General features: G+C 41.9%; 1 protein-coding gene across 13 annotated transcripts; it reads left to right on the top strand.

The window, feature by feature from the left end:
• Positions 1-331: 331 nt before the first annotated feature.
• On the top strand, positions 332-26420 carry LOC149256684 (protein transport protein SBH2-like). Of its 13 annotated transcripts, XR_016267284.1 has the most exons (5): positions 370-654; positions 801-918; positions 1103-1167; positions 1352-1474; positions 25945-25970. XR_016267284.1 is itself a non-coding variant. In XM_089460834.1 (4 exons), exons 1-4 carry the CDS (start codon positions 580-582, stop codon positions 1161-1163), a joined length of 216 nt encoding a protein of 71 aa, XP_089316960.1. In that variant the 5' UTR covers positions 332-579; the 3' UTR covers positions 1164-1166. The 13 variants fall into 13 exon arrangements, 12 of the variants coding, with proteins under 12 accessions (XP_089316960.1, XP_089316952.1, XP_089316956.1 ...); XM_089460834.1 differs by lacking the exons at positions 1352-1474; positions 25945-25970 and having other exon boundaries at positions 332-644; positions 771-811; positions 908-956; positions 1103-1166; XM_089460826.1 differs by having other exon boundaries at positions 385-918; positions 25953-26420.

Below are 26420 nucleotides of genomic sequence, written 5' to 3'. Positions count from 1 at the left end.
GCAAATGAATTGGTGATGCATTGTGGTTTTTGGGATTTTACAAATGCATCCCCTTTCTTGGTTATGGAAGCATTTCTATTCAACTTACCTGGGGTGTTTTATAATTAGTAAAATGCTAAAAGCAACCCAATAAAAATATAAATATGCACATAATTGATGGTATTGTTTGTATCCACCCATAACATGTAAAACTTAAAAGTTTAACCCAATAAAAAATAAGTAATAATTTTTTTTAATTATTACCATATGCTTAAACACTTAGGAGTATATGCTTTCTTTCAATAATTATTATGGTAATCCGATACTTTGGTTAAGGGATGGCATACCATGCTTGAAATGCTATTGAAAACATTGCAACTGAACTATGCACCATAAGGTTTGCCGGAAGGTTTTAAGTTGCACCAAAAGGTTTGCCCGAAGGTTCGCCAAGGAGGTGAGGGTGACATCTGTCGATCATCTTGGTGAACAACTGGGTACATCTAAACCGTTGTCTTTTCCGGATCTAATCCGACGGTCCACCTTCTTCCACACGCGGGAGGTCGTGCCTCAGTTTGGCTCATTTGCTCTCGGCTACTCGTCATGGCCGAGCTCTGCAACTTGGCGTCGGCGGCTCTGTTGTTTTGGCATTTCCCCACGTTAACTAGGTGAACCAACGTAGGTCCTTTCACCCATTTGGTTAGACAGGTCTCAATCTTTACGATTGGCAATTCCGGCTATGGTTTATTTTGCTGGGCTCTCTCTGAACTCTCGATTGCGGTTTATTTTTCTAGGCTCTCTCTGAACCCTCGATTGGATTGCAGGAAGCATACAGGTGACTGGTCTATGGTATATTTTTCTAGGCTTTCTCTGAACCCTCGATTGTGGTTTATTTTTCTGGGCTCGCTCTGAACCCTCGATTGGATTGCAGGAAGCATACAGGTGAGTGGTCTTCGGTTTTACGTCAGGGTTAATAGAAGGTAACCTACACGATTTTCAGGTGCAAATGACATAGTTTCCTATTACAGGCAGTGAGCTACTTACGATTTTGTTCCTGCTTTTTAAATTACAGCTTATCCCTTAATTTAGTTTCCTTACGATTCTCACCCCAATTTGTATGTGACAGTCATTGCTCCTCAGACAATTTGGGCACCAGTAGCACTGCTGCGACCATATCCCGACTATAAACAGGTGTTGATTTGCTTCCAGCCGTGTAGTTTATAGGTTAAGAATTGTGGATTTCTCTTTTGTGAGTTTTTCTGAACTGTTATTTAGACAAATGTATAGCTTCTTGGAAATTTTGACCCAGAAGAGGGTTTCTTACTCGTTAACTGTGAAATTGGTTCCCACTGTCTATTTGTTTTGTATGTGATAGGTATTGCTCCTCAGGCAATTTGGTCACCGATAGCACTGCTGTAACTATATCCTGACTATAAACAAGTGTTTATTTGCTTGAGGTTGGGTAGTTTATAGGTTAAGAATTGTGGGCGTCCTTTTGGTGAGTTTTGCTAAACTTTTGTTCAGACAAAGAGGGTTTCCTACTTGTTAACTTTGAAACTGGATGTCCTGTGGGTTTATGGTATTTCATTGAATGCTTTATATATATATATATATATATATATATATATATGCTTACAGAATTTTATGCTTTAAATTCTTGATGTTTTGTTGAATGTATTCAGTTCCTGAATTTAGACAATTTTAAGAATGGAACGACAATTTTAAGAATGGAAATTGTGGTTTAGTCTGGTTCAGTTGAACAGAGGTTCGAAGGGGATTGGACTCGGTAGCTGTGCACTCGGCAGCCTGGTCTCGACCCCTTCGACAACCCAGTTCACCTAACAAGGGTTTTTCTCCTATACATAACAGAAAATTTATTTTCCGAAACTAGTTATAGTCAATTAACTCTTACTGTATTCATATAATATTTCGCATTCAAGGTCTTATTTTGTTTTTATTGAGTTATCTTTGTAACAACAGTTATGATTTCAAGAACTTGTGGTTCACGGTTAACCCTCTCGGCCATAAGGTCTGTTTCCCTTCCTATTACCTATCGGCCTAATATTTATCCGTGTCAAGGACTCGGTGGAGGTTCCGCAGGTTGTAGCCACGAAAAATACCACCTCGTTGAGTCATGGAAACAGGTTTGGGTAGAGAGGTTCTAGGCCTCCAATCTTGTTCTGGCAGTACCAATTTTGCCCGGTCTTCTCTAGCACAGGCACACTTTCCTGTAGGTGATACGGGACTGGTTTTCATTCTGCTTCCAGTGTGTGATATTTTCTTATCACTGCTTCAGAGGCAATTTTCTTTTCCCTCCTGTTTCATTACTGGAACCTCCCCCATACTGTCCCTTCTTTCAAGGGTTACAGTTCTCGGGCATATACCAGATTTGCAAAAGTTTTATAGAATCAATACATAAATTTTCTTTAATAACTACAATATTACACACACACAATTAAACTGTTATAGGTCCAAAGATTGAATTGTGAATTTAACTGTTATACAACATTATAACCAAGAAATTCATAGGCCAAAAAATATCAACATACATTCCTCACACTCAACATACATATATAGGGAAAACGATTTGCTGATATATTGCTTTAATCACATATAGAAGCAAGGTTTGCGCAATAACACTCTCCTATCTAATGCAATCAACATTTCTTATTGAGGCCATCTATATCTAACAAGACCTACACTGTTATTGAGGCTATATATATCTGACAAGCCCTACACTGTTATTGAGGATATATATATATATATATCTGACAAGCCCTATATCTGGCCATCTAATGGTTCACAAATACTGTCGTTCTCCAAACTGTCATGAGTGCACATTTCACTTGCACGTTCTTCCATTTATTCAGTGTCAACCTCTAAATCTCCAACCAGCAAACCAGAAACTCAGATCAGATTTTAGGGAGGTTTTTCAGAAATGCGCACCTTTGGGCACATTTGGGCAGCAGTCTGGCATGCTTTTCTAGTTAGCAAGGTTAGGCACAACACTGTTTGTTTGGACGATGTGAGGGTTCTCTTCTTGAGGCATGTTTTATGCATTTTCATAGCAGCAATAGGGTGCCGTCATTAGGGGGCAATAGGGTGCTGTCATTAGGGAGTAATGACTGTTTTTCTGACAACAGTTAACAGTATGATAAGCACACTATCATAGGTAAATCTGATAAATTTCAATGACACAGTTACATGCTCTATTATTGGTGAAATTAAAACCAATAATTATGATTGGAGAGACAGCAATGTTGTGTGCCTTATTCCTGAGAGTCCTAACAGCATTGTGGGCAGGAGACACTGTTATGGTAGTAATTAGTACTCATGGGAGGCACAATAGTAGCTAGCAGCGTACTCACTAATCCTGCAAATTTGTTAATAGCAGGTCTAATAGTCATTATGACAGCTTTTAAGGGCATTTACAGAACATTGTGAGGGTGCCTTTGATGGGAGGGTTTTTTTCACCCCCTTAAAGCCCTGTTTAATGGCAGCATTTTTTCAACACTTATTGTAGCAGTGACCAGTTTTATTCCTGGGATTCATATCTTACTGTTTTATCACTTTTCTATTTGAGAAAAGAGGTATGCTTGTAACCATAGTTACCAAATTCGTCCGAATTGGGCTAAAAAATTCGAAAATTCGCCAATTCGATATGAATACTGTATTATTCGACGAGATTCGATTCGGGTTTCAAGGATAAGTTGTTGGATAAGCGATTAAATGAAAAATTAAATGCCTCAAAATCGGCCGTTGGTTGTTTCGGTAAACGGTACAGATTGTCCATTCACTACGAGAGTGTTAATGGTGAAACAAAAAGTGGTAGGATGGCATCTGTGCAGAAAAGGAAAGAAACTGGAGAAACTGGAAAATCAGAGTGGAATAAGAAAGTTTATAATTTTCCAACTTTATTATTGTTGTTATGGGTTAAAAAGCTAGCAAAATAGGAAAAGGAAGAATCTGTTACACAATAGTTTGTTAATTTGTAATACATGTTAATTTTGCAATCACTGTTTTTATGGGTTAAAAAGCCAGCAAAATAGGAAAAGGAAGAATCTGTTACACAACAGTTTGTTAATTTGTAATACATGTTAATTTTGCCATGACTGATTTTATGGAATTTTAGATATTTTTAAAAATGTTTATATTTATTATGAAAGATTTTAGATAAATTAGTTTTAAAATTAGAAAAATATGTTAGATTTAAATTTAGAAATTATTGAAGGGAAGTGAAGTTTTTATATTATCTGGTTTATTGGATGTTATTCAAAATTCAAAATAAATTTTAAAAAATGGGCTGAAAATATCCCCAACACAATAAGAAATTTTTTAAAATGATAGTTTTTAAGATGTATAGTATCGAATTTTTTTTCGAATTAAAAATTTCTTATTCGAATTTTTATTGTATCGTATCAAATTTGAATTCAAACTTGGTAACTATGCATATTCCTTAATCTTTGCGTTGTACGATGCTTCGGTTATCTCTTTGTTTTATTGAAGCGATGTTGCTGTGGTTGGTCTGCAACATGGCGAGAGAGTTTGTGACCATAGTTACCAAGTTCGAATTCGATAAAAATTCGAATAAGAAATTTTTAATTCGAAAAAAATTCGATACTATACATCTTAAAAACTATCATTTTAAAAAATTTCTTATTGTGTTGGGGATATTTTCAGCCCATTTTTTTAAATTTATTTTGAATTTTGAATAACATCCAATAAACTAGATAATATAAAAACTTCACTTCCCTTCAATAATTTCTAAATTTAAATCTAACATATTTTTTCTAATTTTAAAACTAATTTATCTAAAATCTTTCATAATAAATATAAACATTTTTAAAAATATCTAAAATTCCATAAAATGAGTCATGGCAAAATTAACATGTATATTACAAATTAACAAACTGTTTTTTTCCGAAGAAAAAACCGTAACTTTTTATTAAAAAGATAATGAAAAGTTACATCTGCTGATACAATGAAGCATGTTGTGAGCTGCCACAAGGGCTCGGGTGCTTTCGCACCCCACGCAACGTTAGAAGACTAACGTGCAAAAAGAAATAAGAAAAAGAGAAAAGGGAAGAGAGTATGAAAAGAGGCAGAAAACTGAAAATTCCGACAGTTCAAGTTTTTCGCCCCTTTTTCTTTTCGACCTTACGCCACTCTCCTTGAGTGGGCTCGATCGAAGCAATGACTAACTGTGTTTCTGCTTTCTGTGAGCCAATTTCTTTGTCTGAATCTGAGGTATCTGAGTGGTGATGTCGCTTGGTGCCACCTATGCTGTGGTCCACGCTTGTCATCTCTGCCTTGTTGTCTGATGTGGTTCCTTTCTGTTTCTCCATTTCTTGAGTTGCCTCGGTCTTCTCTGCAGGGATCTCTTCCTCCTCTGCTTCTGATTCTTCGTCCTTTGAAGCTGGCGGTGAGAATTGCCATCCTTTACAAATTAACAAACTGTTGTGTAATAGATTCTTCCTTTTCCTATTTTGTTGGCTTTTTAACCCATAAAAACAGTGATTGCAAAATTAACATGTATTACAAATTAACAAACTATTGTGTAACAGATTCTTCCTTTTCCTATTTTGCTGGCTTTTTAACCCATAACAACAATAATAAAGTTGGAAAATTATAAACTTTCTTATTCCACTCTGATTTTCCAGTTTCTCCAGTTTCTTTCCTTCTGCGCGGATGCCATCCTACCACTTTTTGTTTCACCATTAACATTCTCTCGTAGTGAATGAACAATTTGTACCGTTTTCTGAAACAACCAACGGCTGATTTTGAGGCATTTAATTTTTCATTTAATCGCTTATCCAAGTTGTGCTGGAGTTTACCAATGTTTTTCATACCCTTCGCATGAAGTTGGGTATCAAGGATTCTGAGGAACATTTGGTACTCAAGTACCACAACTGCCTACCTAGGTACATGCAGGATGAGATAGAGTTCCTGGACATCTCCTTGCTTAGCACAACGTATTGATATGCCGTCAATATCGAGAAAAAGTTTAAACAGAGGAAGCGAGACTTTGGATCTGCGAATCTGAAGCAAGGGAAAGGTGGCTCCAAACTGTAGAACAAAGGACAAAGCCAAGGTGGGGCGGCCCAGGATAGCCGGTCAAATCAGCAAGAAAAAAACACCATGAAGTTGAAGGAGGACACGAGAAAGTGGTGAGTTCCATAAGAGCTCCACTCACAACACAAGTGAGTGTTGGGCCAAGCAGTCACTGGTCGCTGAGATGAAGGTCTCAGAATCAGATGCATGTTACGACTCTGAGTTAGAACTCGACAAGGGGAATGACAAAGGGAAGCATATTATTGATGCGGAGCTCAACGCCACCGTTGCCACCACGAAGATCCAGAATGGGGAACCTGAAGATCCAGAGGAGGAGTCCCTCATCCACTCTCAGATGTGGGTAAAGGGTTCCCCGCTACAATTCATTGTTGATAGTGAGAGCCAAAAGAAACTCATTTGGGCTGAAGAACGTGCTGATGATCTTTTCGCACGTAGTCATCGTAGCGCTCAAAGATTTCATTCACAAATTTCTGGAGGTATACTTTGACGATTGGACAATGTTTGGACTGGTAAAGCGCCACATAACAAGTCTGCGCTTGATGCTAGATACATGTTGTAGGTACCGGATTGCACTCAATTTAAAGAAATGTTTGTTCTGTGTCCCTTTTGGGATCTTGCTGGGTCACGTAGTATGCACACAAGGCTTGATGGTAGACCCGATGAAGATCGCAGTTATAATCAATTTGGAGGCACAAAGAAGTGTGAAACAGTTGCGTGCAATGTTGGGGCATACATGGTACTATAGAAAGTTCATCAAAAGCTATGCCTAGATCACCACACCGATGGAGAAACTGTTAAAAAAGGATGCTACATTTTGCTAGAATGAGGAATGTTAGAAGAGCTTGGATGTACTCAAAGAGAAAATGGTCACTGCGTTGATCCTAGACTTCCCAGATTGGAAGAGGGAATTTCGTGTGCATGTGGACGCGTCATGTATTGCGCTAGGAGCAGTGCTGACACAGGCTGGTGAGGGAGAATTGGATCATCCCATAGCATTTCCAAGTAGGAAGCTATCTAAAGTTGAGAAGAATTATTCAACACCAGAGCACGAAGGTTTGGCCATAGTATATGTGCTCCAGAAGTTTAGGCACTACTTGCTAGGCGGACACTTTAAGATGTATACAAACCATTGTACATTGAAGTACTTGGTGAACAAGCCTGTGTTGTCGGGGGGGGGGAATATGTAGATGGATGTTGTTGTTTCAAAAATATGATTTTGAAGTTATTGTGAAACCAGGACGATTGAATGCTGGGTCGGATCATCCGTCGCGCATTGAAACAGGAGAGGAGCCTACTAATTTGGAGGAAGGACTACCTGACGTGCAACTATCTGCGGTGCGCGTCGCGAACAGTCACTTTGAAGATATTATACACTACCTGACGACGGGAAGGCTCTAGAAGGATAATACTAGCCATCAAAAGAAGGAATTGGTGGTGCACGCGGTAGACTTTTCTGTCATTGCAGGACACTTGTATAAAATGGGATCAGATGAAACACTACGACATTATGTCCCAGAATTTGAACGAAACAACACTCACTGAAGCTCATGGAGGAGCCGCGGGAGGAAATTATGCGGGCAAGGCAACAACGCAAAAGATTCTACGTGCTGGGTTGTGGTGGCCGACACTGCATAAGGATTCAAAAGCGTATTGTAGGGCATGCGATGCATGCCGAAGGACTAGCAAACCATCACGAAGGGATGAGTTGCTGCTGCATCTGTAGATAGTGTTGCAATCTTTTGAGAATTGGGTGATTGACTTTGTGGGACCAATTCAACCTCTAGTAAAGAAGATGGGTGCGCGATACGTCATCAACGCGACTGAGTATTTAACCAGATGGGTGGAGGTGCAGCCTATGAAGGACTGTACAAGCGCGACAACAACAAAATTCATCTTTGGGTACGTGCTGACAAGGTTTGGTTGTCCAAAAATTTTAATGAGCAATTGCAGTACGCATTTTCTTAATGAGACGTTCAACGCAATGATGGAGGAATTTCATGTTTACCATCTAAAGAGCACGCCATATCACCCTCAAGCTAATGTAATGGTAGAAGCGTTTAATAAGATATTGGAAAACGCAGTAACGAAGATTTGAAATACATAAAGAAATGACTCGGTTGTGCGCGTACTCGCAGTGCTATGGGCTTATAAAACAACTTGTAAGAAGCTGACCGGACAAACGCCTTTCAGGTTGGTTTATGGCATTGAAGTTGTGATGCCAATGGAATACACTGTACGTAGTCTGCACATAATGACGTTCACAGGAATGGTTGATCGTGAAGCCATGGAAGAAAGGCTTGCGCAGCTGGCAGACTAGAAGAAGATAGGTTTTTGGCTGGATTCCATGAACAAGTTCAAAAGGAACGCGAAAAGGCATGGCACGATTGGCACATCAAACTGCGCACCTTCAAGGTAAATGATTTAGTGTTATTATATGACAACAAGTTTGATAAATTTCCAGGAAAATTTAGGATGCATTGGCTGCGGCCTTATGTCGTCAAGGAGATTACCGATGGTGGAGCAGTTCAGTTGGTAAAGTTGAATGGAGAGCCATTCCCAGGAAGGGTGAATGGTAGCCGATTGAAGCCATACACCGGGGGTCCGACCAGATGACTACATGGTGGAAGCACAATCTTAGTGCTCCAGGTAGCTAAAAGGAGGCGTAGGGCTGGTTGTAGAGTTGGGTGATTGGGTTATTGCACAGAATAGAGGATTGTCATAGTGTTAGCAGAAGTGCGAGGGGAGCTGCGCTATTAAAGGAGAGACCGTGTAGGGCAGCCGGAAAGTGATTGTTATGGTCGCTATTCATGACTTGACAGTGGGAAAATGGCTAAATGGAGCAGGGGGCGAAAATTAAGTTGGAATTTAAGAGCAAGATCTTTGAAAATCTGTCGCCACTCTAGCATATATGAACTGATTTTGGGGGGAATGATCAGATTCAAATTCGAAATTGCCTATAAATTACAAATGGCCGACCAACGAAAAACACTTGGCATTTTGAGAATTGATGTGTTGAGCTGTCATGTGCACATGAACGTTTATTATTTCGAGGCTCTGGTAGCGTGTTCAGTGTTTGAGAAATTGCCAAAAGAAACTCAGGAGCTGTTAACAGGCATTATGTCGGCACCCGTGGAGACTGCAAGTGTTGGAGAAGCAATGGCATCTGAAGGAGCTGCCCTGGAGGTAGTGAGTGTAGAGGTGCATGCAGAAGTACACAAATCGCGAAGGTTGCCCAGGCTGAGGCCTACGCTGCCCGAAGAAGGACCCAAGATGAAGAAAGATAAGTAGAAAGCAACGCAATTGGTGCGTGAGTCGCTGAGGAAACACCATAAGAAAGAAAAGGCTACTGCACAGGAGAAGGCCAAGGTAGTAGACCTGGACTCGACGAGGACATCGAGGACATTAGTGTGGGCATAGAAGATGTTGACATGGGGACATTGACATTGAGGGGGCAGACCCTATCTCCAAACTGCCACCATATATCCCTCCGCACCGAGGCAAGGCGAAAGTACCAAAGGACATCGATGAGAACAAAATCACTTTTCACCCTATTGCTGCCACACAGAATCACATTTGAAGGAGCGCGCTTGGCGTGTATCCCCCTTTTGAAGGTGGAGGATTGTGATTTAGCAGATACAAAGCATTTCCCCACATGGCGACTAATACATTCATGCACCGTGTCTTCTATAAAGACTCTGGTGTGACTACGCTAGAGCCAAGAAAGTGGATAAAAGGGGTGGAGAAGGCAGTATTGTTGAACCTTCTCTGGGTGCTGCATTACAACTGCGCGCCCATAACTTTGATAGTGATCAAGCAACTATTATGCTTGGTGCGCGATGGGTGCTTGTGGTTAGGAGATCCGATCCCAATCGCTAACATGCTGATCCACAAGATCACCTTGCTCCCACACTCAGACTTGAATCCATCCATGGCATTTTGCAGAAATTCAGGTGAGGGTGACCTAGCTGAACGAGTGAAGGACAAGTTCAAGCTTTCCACGAAGCCGCGCAGCTACTCCATCTCCAACATAACCGATCCCGCAGTTAAAGTAGCCACTCAAATTTTGGCGGGGAAGATTATGATGAAGTGTCACGTAGATGAAGTGCCGGCGCCGGTGGTTTCTTTAGCAGCCTAGTGCGCGGAGGGCGTACAATTTAACTGGGCGTGCTACCTCTGCAGCGATTTCCCCGCGAACTGCAGAAAAGTGCACGATCAAAGCAAGACTTTCCACTACGCATGACTGTTGCTGTCGATTGTACTGGTTGAGTCGTTACCAAAGGACAGTTAGTTTCCTCCAATTGCACCGGAGATGCTAGAAGCAGCGAAGTTCACTTCGCTCTGGGCCATGAAGGATCCCCAAAGGATCAAGGACAACAAGATATTGCGGATTCTCATGGAATCAAGCATCTGCGCTGCCATCAACCGCAAGCGAAACTCTTGCATACTGTCTTTGAGCAATTGTTAGAGTATGTGGAGTTCAAGGTGAACTTCCACTGTGTGTCCATTAGAGTGCGAAAGGACCTCACACAGAAATGGTATGATCTTCCATACCTGGCGACAGATGATGCAATCGTCACGGTTCTGGAGAGCTGGCCTGCAGAGTGGCGCAAGGCCTTAGACTTATCAGCTGGGACTAGTCAGTCTACCACAAAGTAGAAGGAAGAGGCTAGGTTAAAGATGGAGCAGTTGGCCGAAAAATGAAGGAAGTAAGTTGAGGACAAAGCTAAAGCAGAGCGTGCGGCGAAAACGCAGGCAGAAGGGGAGGAGGAAGAGGACGATCGTGACTTTGATAGGAGTCAAAAGTCGCCTTCTCCATAGATAGACAAGGAGGAGCCGCGCTCAAAGCAGGGAGGAGCAAACCCAGAGACTACTCGATTCCGGGTTAAGCGCACACGGGAGCAAGAGAAAGTAGGGCTGCAGAAGAAGTCCAAGGCCATCAAATCATCCCTGGACCCAATCAGCTTGACAGATGTTGATTTGAACGATATCGGTGATGGAGTGAGGGACGCGACCGCAAAACTGCTGTGACAGTTCGAGCAGCAACAAAAACAAGCCTTGGTCGCCATTCAAATAGGTCTACACGAGCTGCAAATCCAGGCTACTCAAGTGCAGACCACAGTAGGGTGGGGCAGCTCGTTGTCGAGCAGTTTGGCATCGAGAACCTCAAACACAACAGAGATGGTTCGTACAATGGGTCCTTGGGCTGTCGCACTACCGGATTTAGCAATGATTGCAAAAGTAGAGGCTGACAGGGCCACTGTCAGCCCCATCAAGCAAGTCGGTTTAAACTTGGCTGCGGTTCCAAGTGAAGCTCTTCACACCCTGCTTGATGGTGTGATCGCAGAAATACGGGCTTGGGAACAACGCGCCTTGAACCTTATCAGCGAGCATAAGGTGAACAATGCACATATGTTCGCTGAAAAATCGTTCGCAATTGATCTTCTTAAGAAGATCACATAAAGAATATGCGCACAACCGCTGTGGTGGCTGAGGCATGCCAGACTGTTCCAGAGTTGAACATCCTCGAAGATGCGCCAGTCGACACAAGGCTCCGGAAGCTTGCTGTAGGTGCCCGCGAGGCACGAATAAAGCTGGCTAAGGTTCAGTTTGAACTAAACCTTAAGATCATGGAACTTGAGTTGAGGGCCCAACCTTCACCTCCCTTCTCCAGTGTTTTACAACCAGGACCAGGACTCCGACCAGGCCGAGGATCGACTCCGACTCCGACCAGGATTCGGTAATGACTCGGCCTAGTCGATTTCAATGACTCGGTCGTTGTAAAAAATACATTAAATATTTATTTTTTTTATAAAAAAACATAATTTTAAATATTTTAAACATAATTTTAAAGATTTTCATTCATGTTTCCAAACACATAGCATTATAATATAGATGGAAGACAACATATGATCAAAGTAGGCTCATGATCTGAGCTTATACTTAAAGAATCAACTCAAGTGCTAATCACTAATATATGAAGTCGATGCAAGTGGGTAGTAACTTATGAAACCTTGTATTCTAGACTTAGGGAACCTGGTTGCTGTTAGAGAAGGTCCCTTTGTGTTGGATTCCCCAACCTAAAGTGAGGGGCAATAGTTATTGAGGTGACAATGACAACTCCTGTGAGTTACACTTGAGATTAGTACCCCCTTGTGTTGGATTACCCAACCTAAAGTGAGGGGAAGTAGCTGTTGAGGTGACAATGACAACTCCTATGAGTTACACTTGAGATTAGTAACCCCTTGTGTTGGATTACCCAACCTAAAGTAAGGGTAGGTAGTTGTTGAGGTGACAATGACAACTCCTGTGAGTTAAACTTGAACGTGGTACCATGTGAAGGCTTTGCACTAAGGGCTGCAAGTTTGGGTGATAACAGGGACAATACTAATAAGTCAAACAACTAAGAGGAGGATTGGCAGTTACCCCAAGGGCTGTCAATTAGATCAACACTATCTGATTAGTTAAATCTGTGTTTTCCTTCTCTCTTTCTCTATGCATTTCTAGCGTAAATTAGCTGAACCCCATTAGACAACTTATAAGTTATAACTATGTTTAATCTATCAGAGTTATCCATAACATCAATTAGCATAATCTTAACCCACAAAGTTCCCACAAGAACAAACTGCCATACAATTATGTATGTCTGTATACTTATGTGCTTAACTCTCGAGATTCAATAATTGATTATGGTTATGATGCTTCACATAAGAAAATGTGGGAAAAAGACTCTGCTTTTACGATGCTCAACCTCTGGATCTTTCCAAAGGTCAAGTTTTCAATTCTGTGTTGAACATTAAAGAAATTTACCAGAATTAGGCAATATTCCCCTTACTCTACTCCATATTATCCTCAGATACCTTCTTCCCTACTCTATTACATAGCAAATGCAATAAATTCTCTTTAATTTCTAATCGTTAAATGAGAAACCAAGAATGTCAAAAATGGCAAAGGACAAATTGGATAAACTAAACCTCATGTTCTGTGCACAAAATTATCCAGCCCAGCACGGATACCATAAATTTAGTAGTAACACTTATCTGCCCTTCCAGACATGCACACAACCAAAAAATCACTGCTAGCCAGGACAACTTGCACAATAACTACATCAGAGTTCTATCATCACTGAATGGTGAGCCATTTTCAGCATTATGCCAATTTTTTGACATTGACATCATCAAGAACAAGACAATCCAATATCAGCATTCATCTCTTTCACAAGGTCCTAAATTTTTGTACTGGCTACAGCTGAAAATCAAAATTCATCGATTGCACTGAAGCATCAGAAGTGAGATCAGCATACATAAGGTAGAATTTCTGCAGTTTATTTTTACTGACTTCAAATACAGTGATTAATACCTGTACAAGAAACAACAAACAATCAGATCAACCCACTGTGTCCTCTCTGTAAATTACAGTTGAGATTTTGTATTCACAATCAAATACATGTCATTGAATTAAATTCACATGCCTCCAATTATAAAGTGTTGAATTAAATTCACATGTTTAACGCTGCCCAGCCGCTTTTTATTGACCCGGCCTGGTCAATGCGGACTCGGCCTGGTTGACCGAGTCAGCTATGACTCGGCCTGGTCATTAGATGACTAGGTCGAGTCATAGCTGACTCGGCCAAACTGGCCGATTACTTGGCCTGGTCGCATTTTTTTTTTCCGACTCGGTATGACCAGGCCGTTTCCGAGTCAACTCGGCCTGGTTGTAAAACACTGACCAGAAGTTAGAGAGTAGCGCGCCATCGCTGTAAAATATGTCGTTGCAGCTATTGACACTGCTGTGAAGGATTGCATTGCGCTCTTCGAGTAAGCACTCGAAGTAGTGACCAATCTGCAGGAAGATCCGAACCTGCAAAGACTAGAAATTGAGGCATGAGAGTTGCAACAGAAGTATGATGAGGTTAAAGCAACAACGCGCTCTGTCGCCATCACGCAAAGGTTGGCACAGCTGCAGGAAGTGAAGGCCTTAAAGGAACAGGTGGATGCAACTCAACGCAAGGGGGTAGTACTGAAGGCCAGATTGGGGCCTTGGCTGGACTAGCGACGGAGCAACTGGTCAAGTAGGTTAAGCAGGCTGCGACGTAGTGTATCGCCGAGGTTGAAGTCGTCTAGGTGGAGTTGGGAGGTCTTCGTGACAAGATCTCTGCACTAGCCAAGTGACTTGGGGCGAGTCACCAGATTTGTGTTGGGGGCTTGTTAAGGTCCAACCCTAACCCCCGTATTTATGTAATAGGGTTGAGTCATAGTTATAGTTAGTTAAAGAGTCAATAAAGCCCATATTAATAATTGTAAGTGGTTGACTCGCATTTAGAGAAGGGACCACAGTTAGTTGCAAATGGGCCGTGGTATTAGTAGATGGTATTAATAAGAACCATGGTACTGACCCATGGTATTACATGTACGAATCCTATATAAAGGATAGAGACTCCCCTCGAGGAGCATTGTGTCTTATTTTGTAATTGAGCCCAACTCTATTGGAGGTTGCCCCCTCGAAGAGGCAAGTGAACATTGCTTTCTTGCCTAAATAATAAAATACATGTTATTTCTTATTGTTTTGTGTTCTGGGTATATTTCTTCGCATATTTGGTATTTTGGTATCTTCTCGCAGGTTAAGAGCATAACAAGTGGTATCAGAGCACTTTCTAGGGCCGGTGGGATCTCCATTTTTAGCAGAATTTTTTTTGGCTAGAGACGTGTTCCGACGTCTTTAAACCACGGGATCTGTCCTTGAGCACAAACCTGCGGATATGAGGAGGCATGCACGCAGGAAATACAAGAGGTGGTCACGCTTGTTGGACTCCCTTGTAACCCTTGTGGGCACCCCTTCGAGTAGTAGCACATTAGACAAAACTGCGCACAGACTGTCTTCCAAGTACCCTCTGGGTATTTCGGAAGCCCCCTAAGTTCTCTTGAAACCTTGCCATAGATAAACTGTCGGCCATCTTGCTGCTATAGTACACCGAGAACAACACTCGGGGAGATTACTCATGCGTACGATAGGGTAGTCGAGTTGTACGGCTAAGGGTACGGTTGATCCTCCTTGGTTAGTGGCTTGAAAGATTGGGCCGAGTACTATTGTCGGACCCTTATGTATATTGCGATCTGTAGCACCTGACACTCCTTGAGACCATAGTTCCATTGTCTCTCTCTAGATCACGCTTCACTTTTTCAGATTAGATCTAGAAGGTTGGGTTCAGTCGCAACTGCAACAATCAAATCCGCCATTCAAATCTATTAGATTCGCCATTCAGATCTATCAGATTCGACAATCAGATCTATTAGATTCACCATTTAGATCTAGCAGTTTGGGCTCTGTAATAGTCGCAACAATCAGATCAACCATTCAGATCTAGCAGCCAGGGTTCGATCACTGCCGCATTCCTACTCATACTCTGCAGGTCAGGGTTTCGCCTACAGATCTGACTATTTGTGTGGCTCCTATACCTAGGCGTGATTCTTGCAGGACATTGGGCAGAATTAACTTTTTTGGGAATCGACTACTGCAGTATTCTTAAGCGAGGAGTAAAACTCCTTTTGGAGTGTAAAAAAAAGAGTCTGAGATCCTCCCGGGACGCTTATAGGAGACTTAAACCATAAGAATCAGGTCGACGAGCTGAGCAAGGTGGTACCATGGCACCATTCACTTGTAAGCGTCAAAAATTTTGTGTGGTCCCAAATATTTTTTCAGTAACGACAGAGTACACCGGATCTGTGCATGGTAGAAACTAGAGCTCAAGTGATGGCCAATGAGAAGATAGACACCCTTGAACACAAATTGGAGGCATTAACGAAGTAGATCCAAAACTTACATGACACACTCACAAAGGGCAAATCGGGGGAACAATCAGAGGCATATGATTATAATGAAAACCTTGAGGCGAGTCTAGCCATTCTCTTCACTTCTATGGAAACCACCAACAGTCCCAGCCTCGACCACCCAAGCTGGACATGTATAAATTTGATGGCTCTCATCTGGCCACATGGCTAGCACAAATGGAGCAATATTTCACATTGAATCACATCAGAGATGATGCGACTATAAGCTAAGTGTGGGAAGCTTGTACTTGGACCAAGAAAGATGGCAATGGTGGCTGTGGCATCAACATTGTTATGGAAGGCCAGTGACTTGGTCGATATTCTCAAAAGCCCTTTCTGATCGCTTTGACCATGAATCTAACTTTTTGGGTCGTCTTTCTAAGCTCCAACAGACAGGCTCAGTGCAAGAATATATTAAAGCCTTTGAAGCATTAGCCTTTCGCATAGGAGGTCTAGGAGATGAATTCTACTTGGAATGTTTTGTCAGTGGCATCAAAGATGCCATACAAGCCCACGTCCGATTGCAACCTTCAATCTCATGGCTGGAAGCTTGCACGATAGCTCGTGAAGTAGAATGCGCGTTAGAGGCCCACCCAGGCTTCGAGCACTACCCAAACACTTAAGGTTCAAAAGGTGTCACCAGTGGAAATGGCGGAAAGAAGAAAGCAAGGATTCTGTTACAATTGTGATGAGAAATACTCCTCGGGGCATAAATGCAAGGAACCCAAATTCTTTCAAATTGATGCTACTAATCACAGTTCATCTGAGGAAGCCCCACCATTTGAGGGACTAGAGGAGGAATATGAGGACAACCAGCCGGACAATGAGCTCCTAGCTACACCTGAAGAACCAGTTATCTCGCTTCATGCTTGGCAGGGATTTCTTCTCCCTAGATTCTCAAAATCATAGGTTTTATCAAGCATCGCCTTGTAGTAGTCTTGATTGGTAGTGGCAGTACGCATAACTTATTCCATCAAAGAGTCGCTGAAGCAGTGCATTGTTTTGTCAGAGTCGTCTCTAATTTCCAGGGCTAGATTACTGATGGGGGGGACAATGAAATGTGAAGGCCGCTATGAAAATGTCAAACTTCAAATGGGGGATTATCACCTAAAGACCCACATGTTTTCCATCAACATGGGTGGGTGTGACATTCTCTTGGGTGTTGAATGGCTCCTTACACTCTGCCCAATCACAATGGATTTCCAAGAGTTTTATATGAGCTTTAAGCATAGTGACCACACACATACCCTCTGCGGACTCCAAGAAGGTGCTCTCTCTATCATTAACTCGCATAGAATGCAAAAATTGTTAAAAAAGGGCCACCAGGGTGTTATAGCCCAATTTAATGCCATCTAGGCCTTCGAACCCACTTCTCTGCATATTCATCTTGAGATGCAACAGGTCTTAAACAACCATCTGCTAGTCTTTAACAAGCCTCATGAGCTTCCACCCTCGAGAGGGGAACATGATCATAGCATTACTTTGGTCCTAGGGGCACAACCACCAAATGTGCGCCCATACATATCCTTTCGCCCAAAAGAATGAAATTGAAAAAATCATCAAGGAACTCCTGGAAGCAGGTGTCATTCGTCCTAACATTAGTCCTTATTCATCGCCTGTGGTCATGGTGATCAAGAAAGATGGGCTATGGCGTATGTGCCCTAACTTTAGGGCCCTCAACAAGCTGATAGTCAAAGATAAATTTCCCATCTCGGTTGTTGATGATTTGATGGATGAACTAAATGGTGCTCAATTCTTTACCTTCGCTGGGGCTATCACCAAATTCGCATGAAAGAAGTAGATATTCCAAAGACTGCTTTCCGAACTCATGAAGGCCATTATGAATTCCTGGTCATGCCATTTGGTCTCTGTAATGCCTCATCCACTTTTCAGAGCCTCGTGAATCACTTGCTCAAACCATATCTCGAAAAATCTGTCCTTGTTTTCTCTGATGACATCCTCGTCTATAGCCTCACTTGGGAAAAACATCTTCAGCATGTAGATCTGCTCTTGCAACTACTTTGGAAGCATAAATTGTTTGTCAAGATGTCCAAGTGCTCTTTTGGCATGGAAGAAGTTGAGTATTTGGCCCACATTGTGGGGCGTGAAGGTGTCAGGGTGGACCCCAAAAAGATCCAGGCAATGTAGGATTGGCCTCAACCAAAGACCTTGAAGAGCTTGAGAGGATTTTTGGGTCTCACCGGCTACTATCGCAAATTTGTCCGCTATTATGGTCGCATTGCATGACCTCTCACTCACCTTCTCAAGAAAAATTCATTCCTCTAGAATGATGAAGTGCAACTGGGATTTATAGCTCTCAAACATGCCATGTGTTCCACTCCAGTATTGGCACTATTAGAATATGTCTATTTAGTATTTAATGCTCAGTCTTCTAGCTGTTGCTAATTTTATTCTTTTAGCAGTTTCTTAGATGAAACTGTTTGTACATAGAAACCTGATGTTTCTATTATTGTAAATATCTTTGTATTATCATTGAGCTGTTTGCTCTTTGGGAATTAATTCATTCAACATTCTTTTATGGTATCAGAGCACAGGGATTTTTTTCGAAATAATTTTTCATAGTTTGAAAAATTCAGGAGTTCATTTCGAAACTGCTCTCAGGGTCTGTAGATTTCTTGATCAGCTATCCTCTTCATTTCTTTCTAAGGTCGAGCCCTCTGTAAGCCAGGTAGCCTTCACTGAGTCTTAGCTTCGGCTTTGCTCATTGTGATAAAAGCTTACAGTCGTCAATCTCGATACAGAAAGGGATTCTTCTCCTGCATTATCTTTATTATGAGGAATTAACTTTGTGGCGGTACTCGGGATCGTGAAATTCTCTTGAAATTAAATCCGGCATTGTGAATCCGGGGGCAGCAGTCGATTTGTCGGTTGAACAGTTTATCTGTTTTGAAGTCTTGTTTATTTTTGTGGCCCGTGAATTCTCAGTATTCAACCCTAGTCTCGTACCAGCGTTTTCACGGTGAATCCTCAGCTGAGACGATAACCACGGGAACATGGCATCTCAGTGTTCTTCTGTCACGATATCTGGAAATCGCACGCATATCCGGTTATTTTCTTCGTGGGAGCGGGTTTTTTTTTTGGCTGGCGAATCCGGTTATTTTCTTCGAAGTTGTGGAACCTGTGGATACACCTCGGGTATTCAATCAAGCTCTCGTATATTGATATTTGAACCCTCACGGCTTCTAGCGTTTGCTCTTACCTCTGCGTTCTCGGCTTCGAGTGCTTCAATTCTCGCCTCGGTATGCTCAAACCCATCAATTTTCATGGTCAAACTATCTTAAGTAAGTATATACTTCACATGTCTATGCTGTTCGATCTTCGATTTAGAGGAAATTGCTTGTCGATTTAATATACCGCGGCACTGTGGACGTGAAGCCGTAACACAAATTAAACGTGGGTTCAGAAGTGAAGACGTGGGTTCATTTTTTGTTATGAGCCGTGAAAAATTAAACCGTAGCTGAGACGTGAAGACGTGGGTCCATTTTTTTTTGTTGTTGTTTTGTGAGCCGTGAAAAATTAAAATCGTAGCTGATATACCGTAGAACTGTGGACGTGAAGTCGTGAAGAAGACGTGGGTCCATTTCCTTTTTTTCAATCTACGTATTTAATTTTCAAACAGTCTTGTCTGCCGGCAGTGGTTTTCCAGTCAGCGAATTTTTTTCTCCATAGTGATCCTGACAGCCTCCATTACAACTCAGATTTGAAGGAAAATTACCTGTTTATAGCCTGGGCATTGCAGCAGTCAGACTTGTGCTTACCTTATCTTATGATTTGGACCTGTTACATTCATTAAAATTCTGTCCTGTGGTATTTGCCTAAAGAAGGGTACAGCTACAGCCGTATTGCTATTTTTTAGACAGGGAGAGATATTTTTGCTGGGTAATTTTTTTTCAGAACAAAATCTGTTTTGATTTACATCAGGATAAACAGGCAGCTACATTCTTTTTGTGTATCAGACTTCTGTATTTTCTTTAAGAAAATGGCCACGCTCACCAATCTGATGTTAGAAGGAAATCAACGCTTTAATGGCAGCAACTATAACATTTGGAAACAAAGAATGTTGACCATTTTTGAATACAGGCGTCTTGATCAGCTCATTTTGGGCAAAGAGCTTCGTCCCGATACAGCTGGGACCGATCAAGATAAATTTGATGATCGAAATCGAGAGGCTGTTATGCTTCTCAAGCTCTCTGTCGCTGATGATCAGTTACCACAGATTCCTTCTGGCAAGACCGCTGCCGAAATCTGGCAACAGTTGAAAGAACTGCATGAGACATCTGACAAAAGCAGAGCATTTTTTCTCAAAAATCAGTTGTTCTCCATCATGATGGATGACCATATGTCTTTACAGGAACATCTCAACAAAATTAAAGACATTCGAGATCAGCTCGAAGCTATTGGTCGGACCATGGAGGAAGAAGATATGGTAGTCATTACTCTGAAAAGTCTACCGAAATCTTATGAACACTTCATCGAAACTCTCAACATTACAACCACAAATGTTGATCTGAAGTTTCCAGATTTATGTACCAAACTTCTGCAGCAAGATAGGTGGAAACAGCAGTTTGGTAGTGGTACTTCATCAGTGCCCTTGGAAAATGCATTTGCTGCAAAATATCAGTCCTCTCAGTCGTTTCAGCAGAAAGGCTCGCCTCAGTCTTTTGATCCTGCCAGGAAGAAAAGTGTACAGTGTAATTACTGTCACAGGTTCGGTCACATGAAGAAAGATTCCCGACAGAGGATTGCTTCTGAACAAAAGAAACAGGGAGGGCCACATCAGACAGCGAATGTTGCAGAACATTCCGAGCAGACAGATTCTGCCTTTTACGCCTTTATGGCTAAAAGGTCTTCAGAACATGTTCCTTCCTCTGCATGGTACATTGATTCTGGTGCATCACGCCACTTCTCTCACAGGCGTGACTGGTTTATTGACTTCTCACCTTTCAGTGATTCAGTGGTATTTGGTGGAGGTGAAAAGTACAATGTAGCTGGCAGGGGTACAGTTCAAATTCAGTCTGGTGGACGCACGCTCATATTTCTAAATGTATACTATGTTCCTGGTATGGAGATTAATCTGCTCTCTGTCAGTCAGATTATGAGGAATTCTCCTCAGCTTGATGTTGTGTTCAGTGCACACAAGTGTTCCATCATTGACAGGGAGACCAGTCTAACAGTTGCTGTTGGCCTAGAGGACCATGGTCTATACAGGCTACTTGACACCGGTGACTTTCCAGAAGTGGCTCTAGCAGCACGTGTCTCTCCCATCAGTACTCTATGACATCAGCGATATGGGCATCTCAATATGCAGTATCTCTCTCAGCTCTCTCGGGAGGGACTTGTGTCAGGATTACCTGATATTCAGACTCAGCAGTTGGGGGTATGCAGCGCCTGTCAAGCGGGAAAGCAACATCGGTCTTCATTCAAAAATGGAGAATCTTGGCGCGCATCCAAGGTACTTCAGTTACTTCATGCTGATATTTGTGGTCCTATGAATACAGCTTCTATCACTGCTTGCAAATATTTTTTACTTATTGTAGATGACTTCAGTAGAAAGATGTGGGTGTATTTTTAAAAAATATAAATCTGATGCTCTTAGTACCTTTCAGAAGTTTAAAACATTAGTTGAAAACGAATTTGGTTGTAATATCATGACCCTTAGGACCGACAATGGGGGGGAATTTTGTTCCTCAGCTTTTGCCAACTTCTGTGATATTCATGGCATCAAACGTCAATTAACCACACCTTACACTCCCCAGCAGAACAATGTTGTCGAGCGTAGCAACCACACGGTTGTTGAAATGGCTCGTTGCATGTTACAACACCGGAGTGTTCCAAACAAATTCTAGGCTGAAGCAGTATTTACTGCTGTTTACCTTCTTAACAGATCCCCTACTCAGGCTGTTAAAGGGAAGACTCCTGAAGAAGTGTGGTCTGGTCGTAAGCCTAAGATCAGTCATCTCAAAGTTTTTGGCTCAGTTGCATATGTCTGGATTCCATCTGCTAAGCGCTCTAAGTTGGATTCCAAAAGTCAGAAACTCATGATGACAGGTTACAGTGATCATCACAAGGCCTATAGGCTGATAGATATAGCCACTGGTCGACTTAGCTTCAGTCGAGATGTAGTATTTGATGAAGACAGAGGATTCTTTCAGTCTTCTTCTTCTGAGCAGCGTTCTGAGGATCCGCCTCACAGTGTTCTTCTCCCAGTCAGTCCACCTGATGGGAGGGATGATGTAGCATCAGGATTTGATACTACTCTATCTGAGCTTCCTCCAGAAGCTAATCCTCCTCTTGCTGTTCCTATTGCTCTTGAGCCTTCTTCTCTTCCTCCTGATATTGGTTCCTCTAATCCTGATATTGGCTCTTCTTCTCTTCGGCCTAAATGGTGGGCTAAAACCATAGGTGATCTCCGGGATGATGAGCTCCTTGAAGGTAGAACTTCTAGGCATAAGAACAGACAACAGTCTACAGTCAATTTTGCTCTTATGGCTAACCTTCACAGTATTTTTGAGCCTCAAACCTATTCAGAGGCTAAGGGTACATCTGAGTGGGAACAGGCTATGGAAGCCGAATTCCAGAGTCTTCAGAAGAATCACACCTGGACTCTTTCTGATCTTCCTGCCAAAAAAAAGCCCATAGGTTGCAAATGGGTGTATAAAGTAAAATACAAAGCTGATGGAACCATAGACAAGTATAAAGCTCGTCTTGTGGCTCGAGGGTTCTCACAGAAGGAAGGCATCGATTATGAGGAGACTTTTGCTCCTACAACGAAGATGAGTACCATAAGGCTTGTTCTTGCCCTAGCAGCTCAGTTCAATTGGAAAGTTCATCAGATGGATGTAAAGAGTGCTTTCCTAAATGGTGATCTTCAGGAAGAAGTCTACATGACGCAGCCTCCAAGATTCAAGGTTGCTGGTCAAGAACAGAAAGTGTGCCGGTTAGCTAAAGCACTCTATGGATTGAAACAAGCTCCTCGGGCTTGGTACATGAAAATTGATCAGTATCTGACAGATCAGGGTTTTTAGCGGAGCCCATCTGATGCAAACATGTACATCAAGCATACTGGTGCTGATATCTTATTTGTTGTTGTCTATGTGGACGATCTCATCATTACTGGCAGCTCTGCACATTTGATCCATGGGATCAAACAAGATCTATGCAGAACTTTTGAGATGACAGACTTGGGACTTCTTCATCACTGTCTGGGGGTTGAAGTTTGGCAGACTGAAAATCAGATTTTTCTCTCTCAGTCCAAGTATGCCAACAATCTTGTGGAACGGTTCAGAATGCAGGATTGCAAACCAGCGACGACTCCTATGGAACCAGGGCTCAAACTTTCAGCACAATCATCCTCTCCTCTTGTGGATGAAACTTTATTCAGGCAATTAGTGGGCAGTCTCATCTATCTTACTGCTACCAGACCTGATATCAGTTTTGCAGTAAGCTACATTTCTTGCTTTATGTCAGCTCCTAAAGCTGATCATTGGATAGCTGCAAAGCGGGTGCTACGATATGTGCGTGGTACTTCTGATTATGGCCTCTTATATACTCGCAGCTCCAATCCTATTCTCAGTGGCTACACTGATTCTGACTAGGCCGGTTCGGTTGATGACCGTAAATCTACAGCTGGGTATGTGTTTAGTCTAAGATCTGGTGCTGTTACTTGGACTAGTAAGAAGCAACAGGCAGTGGCTCTCTCCTCAACAGAAGCAGAGTATCGGGGAGCAGTTAAGGCATCCTGTGAGGCAGTTTGGCTTCGCCGTATGCTTGCAGATATGCATGTTTTTCAGATAGGGCCTACTTCTTTGTTTTGTGATAATCAGGGCGTACTCAAACTTGCCAAGAATCCAGTCTTTCATGAACGAACAAAGCATGTGGAAACTCATTGCCACTACATTTGCCAGTTGGTTGAAGACGGCTCAGTTCAGTTGCAATATGTTCCCACAACAGAGCAGCTCGCCGACATTTTCACCAAGCCGCTTGGTCCTGATAAATTTGTAAAATTCCGAGGGTCTATTGGTGTTGTAAATAGATTGAGCATTAAGGGAGGGTATTAGAATATGTCTATTTAGTATTTAATGCTCAGTCTTCTAGCTGTTGCTAATTTTATTCTTTTAGCAGTTTCTTAGATGAAACTGTTTGTACATAGAAACCTGATGTTTCTATTATTGTAAATATCTTTGTATTATCATTGAGCTGTTTGCTCTTTGGGAATTAATTCATTCAACATTCTTTTAGGCACTACCAGACTTCACCAAATCTTTTGTGATTGAATGTGATGCTTCAGGTACGGGTTTTGGGGTTGTCTTAATGCAGGAAGGTCGACCCATGGCCTTCACTAGCCAACAACTAAGTGGGACAAATCTGGGACAATCTACCTATGAGAAGGAGATGATGGCTATCTTAAATGCAGTGGATACCTGACGACCATACTTATTGGGGCGGCGTTTAGAAATCCGCACAGACCATCAAAGCCTTAAATATTTTTTGGAGCAATGCCTATCCTCGCCACAACAAAATAAATGGCTAGCCAAAATGTTGGGATATGATTATGAGATAATTTACAAGAAAGTGCGTGAAAATGTCGCAGTGGATGCTTTATCACGCCAATTTGAAGAGGAAAGCACCCTGCTAGCAATCTCTCTTCCCATTCCAGAGTGGATTGAAGAGGCTCGCAAGGAATGGTTTTCACATCCTGTGCTCTCCCAACTCATTAATAAATTGCAGGAGGATCCAAATTCCACAGCGGGATACTCTTGGCAGGATGAGATTCTTTGCTACAAGGACAAAGTAGTGATATCACCAACATCCACCCTCAAAAGTCGCATTTTGGCAGAGTTGCACTCATCTCCCACTGCAGGCCATTCGGCTCTCAGAAGACTTATGCTCGCACTCGACGTTCATTCTTTTGGACAGGCATGAAAAAGGACATTCTTACTTTTGTAGCTGAGTGTGATGTGTGTCAGCGCCACAAAGGAGAAACAGTCAAATCCCTAGGCCCATTACAACCATTGCCCATCCTGGCCTCAATCTGGACAGAGGTTTCTATGGATTTCATTACGGGTCTTCCGAAATCCGGGAACAAGTCAGTCATCATGGTGGTTGTGGACATGCTTTCTAAGTATGCTCATTTTTGCGCCCTACCCCACCCTTTTACACCAGCTTTTGTGGCTCAATCTTTCATTGACCAGATCTTCAAATTGCATGGCATGCCCACTTCCATTGTGTCTGAGAAGTGGCCTCTACTTATCTTTTTTGTTACGACCTTATTATGTATCTGGAACCTACAGGTTATAAACACAGAAAATCACTTTGAGGTGTATAGTAAAGTCACCGCATAAATACTTCTGCAAAAACTTTTCCGGTAGCTGGAGACGGTTCCAAAATGTTTTGGCGATTTTTGGTGAATCCAATTCGGATCCCCAATTCTGTTGTTCCGACCTGTACTGGGTGCAGCGAGGTGCCATCATAGGGTGCAGACAGGTGATTCTGGTAACTGTGATTCCATGCATAAGTGAGGCTTCTATATTGTAGTATGCATCTCAAAGGCCCGTTCATTACTTGTCTGGATGGTCAAAGCTCCGTTAGTAATAATACCGGGACTAATGTTACGAATTCTTAAAATGGTCTTCTTATATCACTGGACTGAATGCAAAGAAACTAGTCACTACGAGCTCCCAATCAAATTCTGTTTTAGAATTAAAAAGCGATTCTAACAAAACTCTAAGAATCAGAATCAGTAATTGAATGATATGGTTGAAACGGGTGAGAAATTGTCCTAGAATCAGGGAAGTACTTTAATCAAGAAATATCTCAAAGGGTCTATATTTTTGTTGACTTGTTTATAATGGTTTCTGGGAATTAATAGAGACACGGGACCATGTTAAATTTTATTTTTTTCCTCGATGCTGTGTTTTATCCCATGCTTTCCTTATCATGTGTTCCAACAAAAAAGGGGAAATAGACCTTTAATTGATTTCATCTCTGGAGAACTACTATCTCAAGTATTTTTGTGTCTGCTCTGATTGTTGGTGTTAATTGCACGTGATAGCCTTTCAGGTCCAAAATGGTGGCAAGAACAGGTGATCCACCTAGAGGCAGTGCTGCAGCTGCAGGCATGCGGCGAAGGAGATTGTCAGGAGCTGCAGCTGGATCTAGCAATAGCAGTGGCAGCAATATGCTGAGATTTTATACTGATGATGCTCCCGGAGTTAAAATCACACCAACTGTGGTGTTAGTGATGAGCCTTGGATTCATTGGCTTTGTCACTGCTTTGCATGTGATTGGTAAATTATACCATTATAGGGCTGGAGTATGATTATATCTTTGCAATAAAGATTCAGAGAAGCAAATGCACGATTTTGATAAAGAAACCTTTGTTTTTATTAAACTGTTAGTTGCAACTATTTTTTCAGCGGAACTACTATGCGTTTTGCAACTTTTGTTCCACAAAGTGGGCTTTGAGAGGTTTTGCTACCTTCGGATTTGTAGAGACAAAATTTATTTGAAAATTCTGATGTTTACTGA

Source organism: Pinus tabuliformis, chromosome 7 (assembly GCF_031772625.1).
Source record: "Pinus tabuliformis cultivar Carrire ecotype Pingquan chromosome 7, CPIR1, whole genome shotgun sequence".
Taxonomy (NCBI): Eukaryota; Viridiplantae; Streptophyta; class Pinopsida; order Pinales; family Pinaceae; genus Pinus; species Pinus tabuliformis.
Note: the sequence above shows the minus strand (reverse complement) of the source record. Positions and strands in the feature narration are given on the sequence as shown.

Excerpts from the sequence above, each read along its gene's own strand:
- LOC149256684 (XM_089460826.1), top strand. The coding sequence starts at position 25,960 with ATGGTGGCAAGAACAGGTGATCCACCTAGAGGCAGTGCTGCAGCTGCA.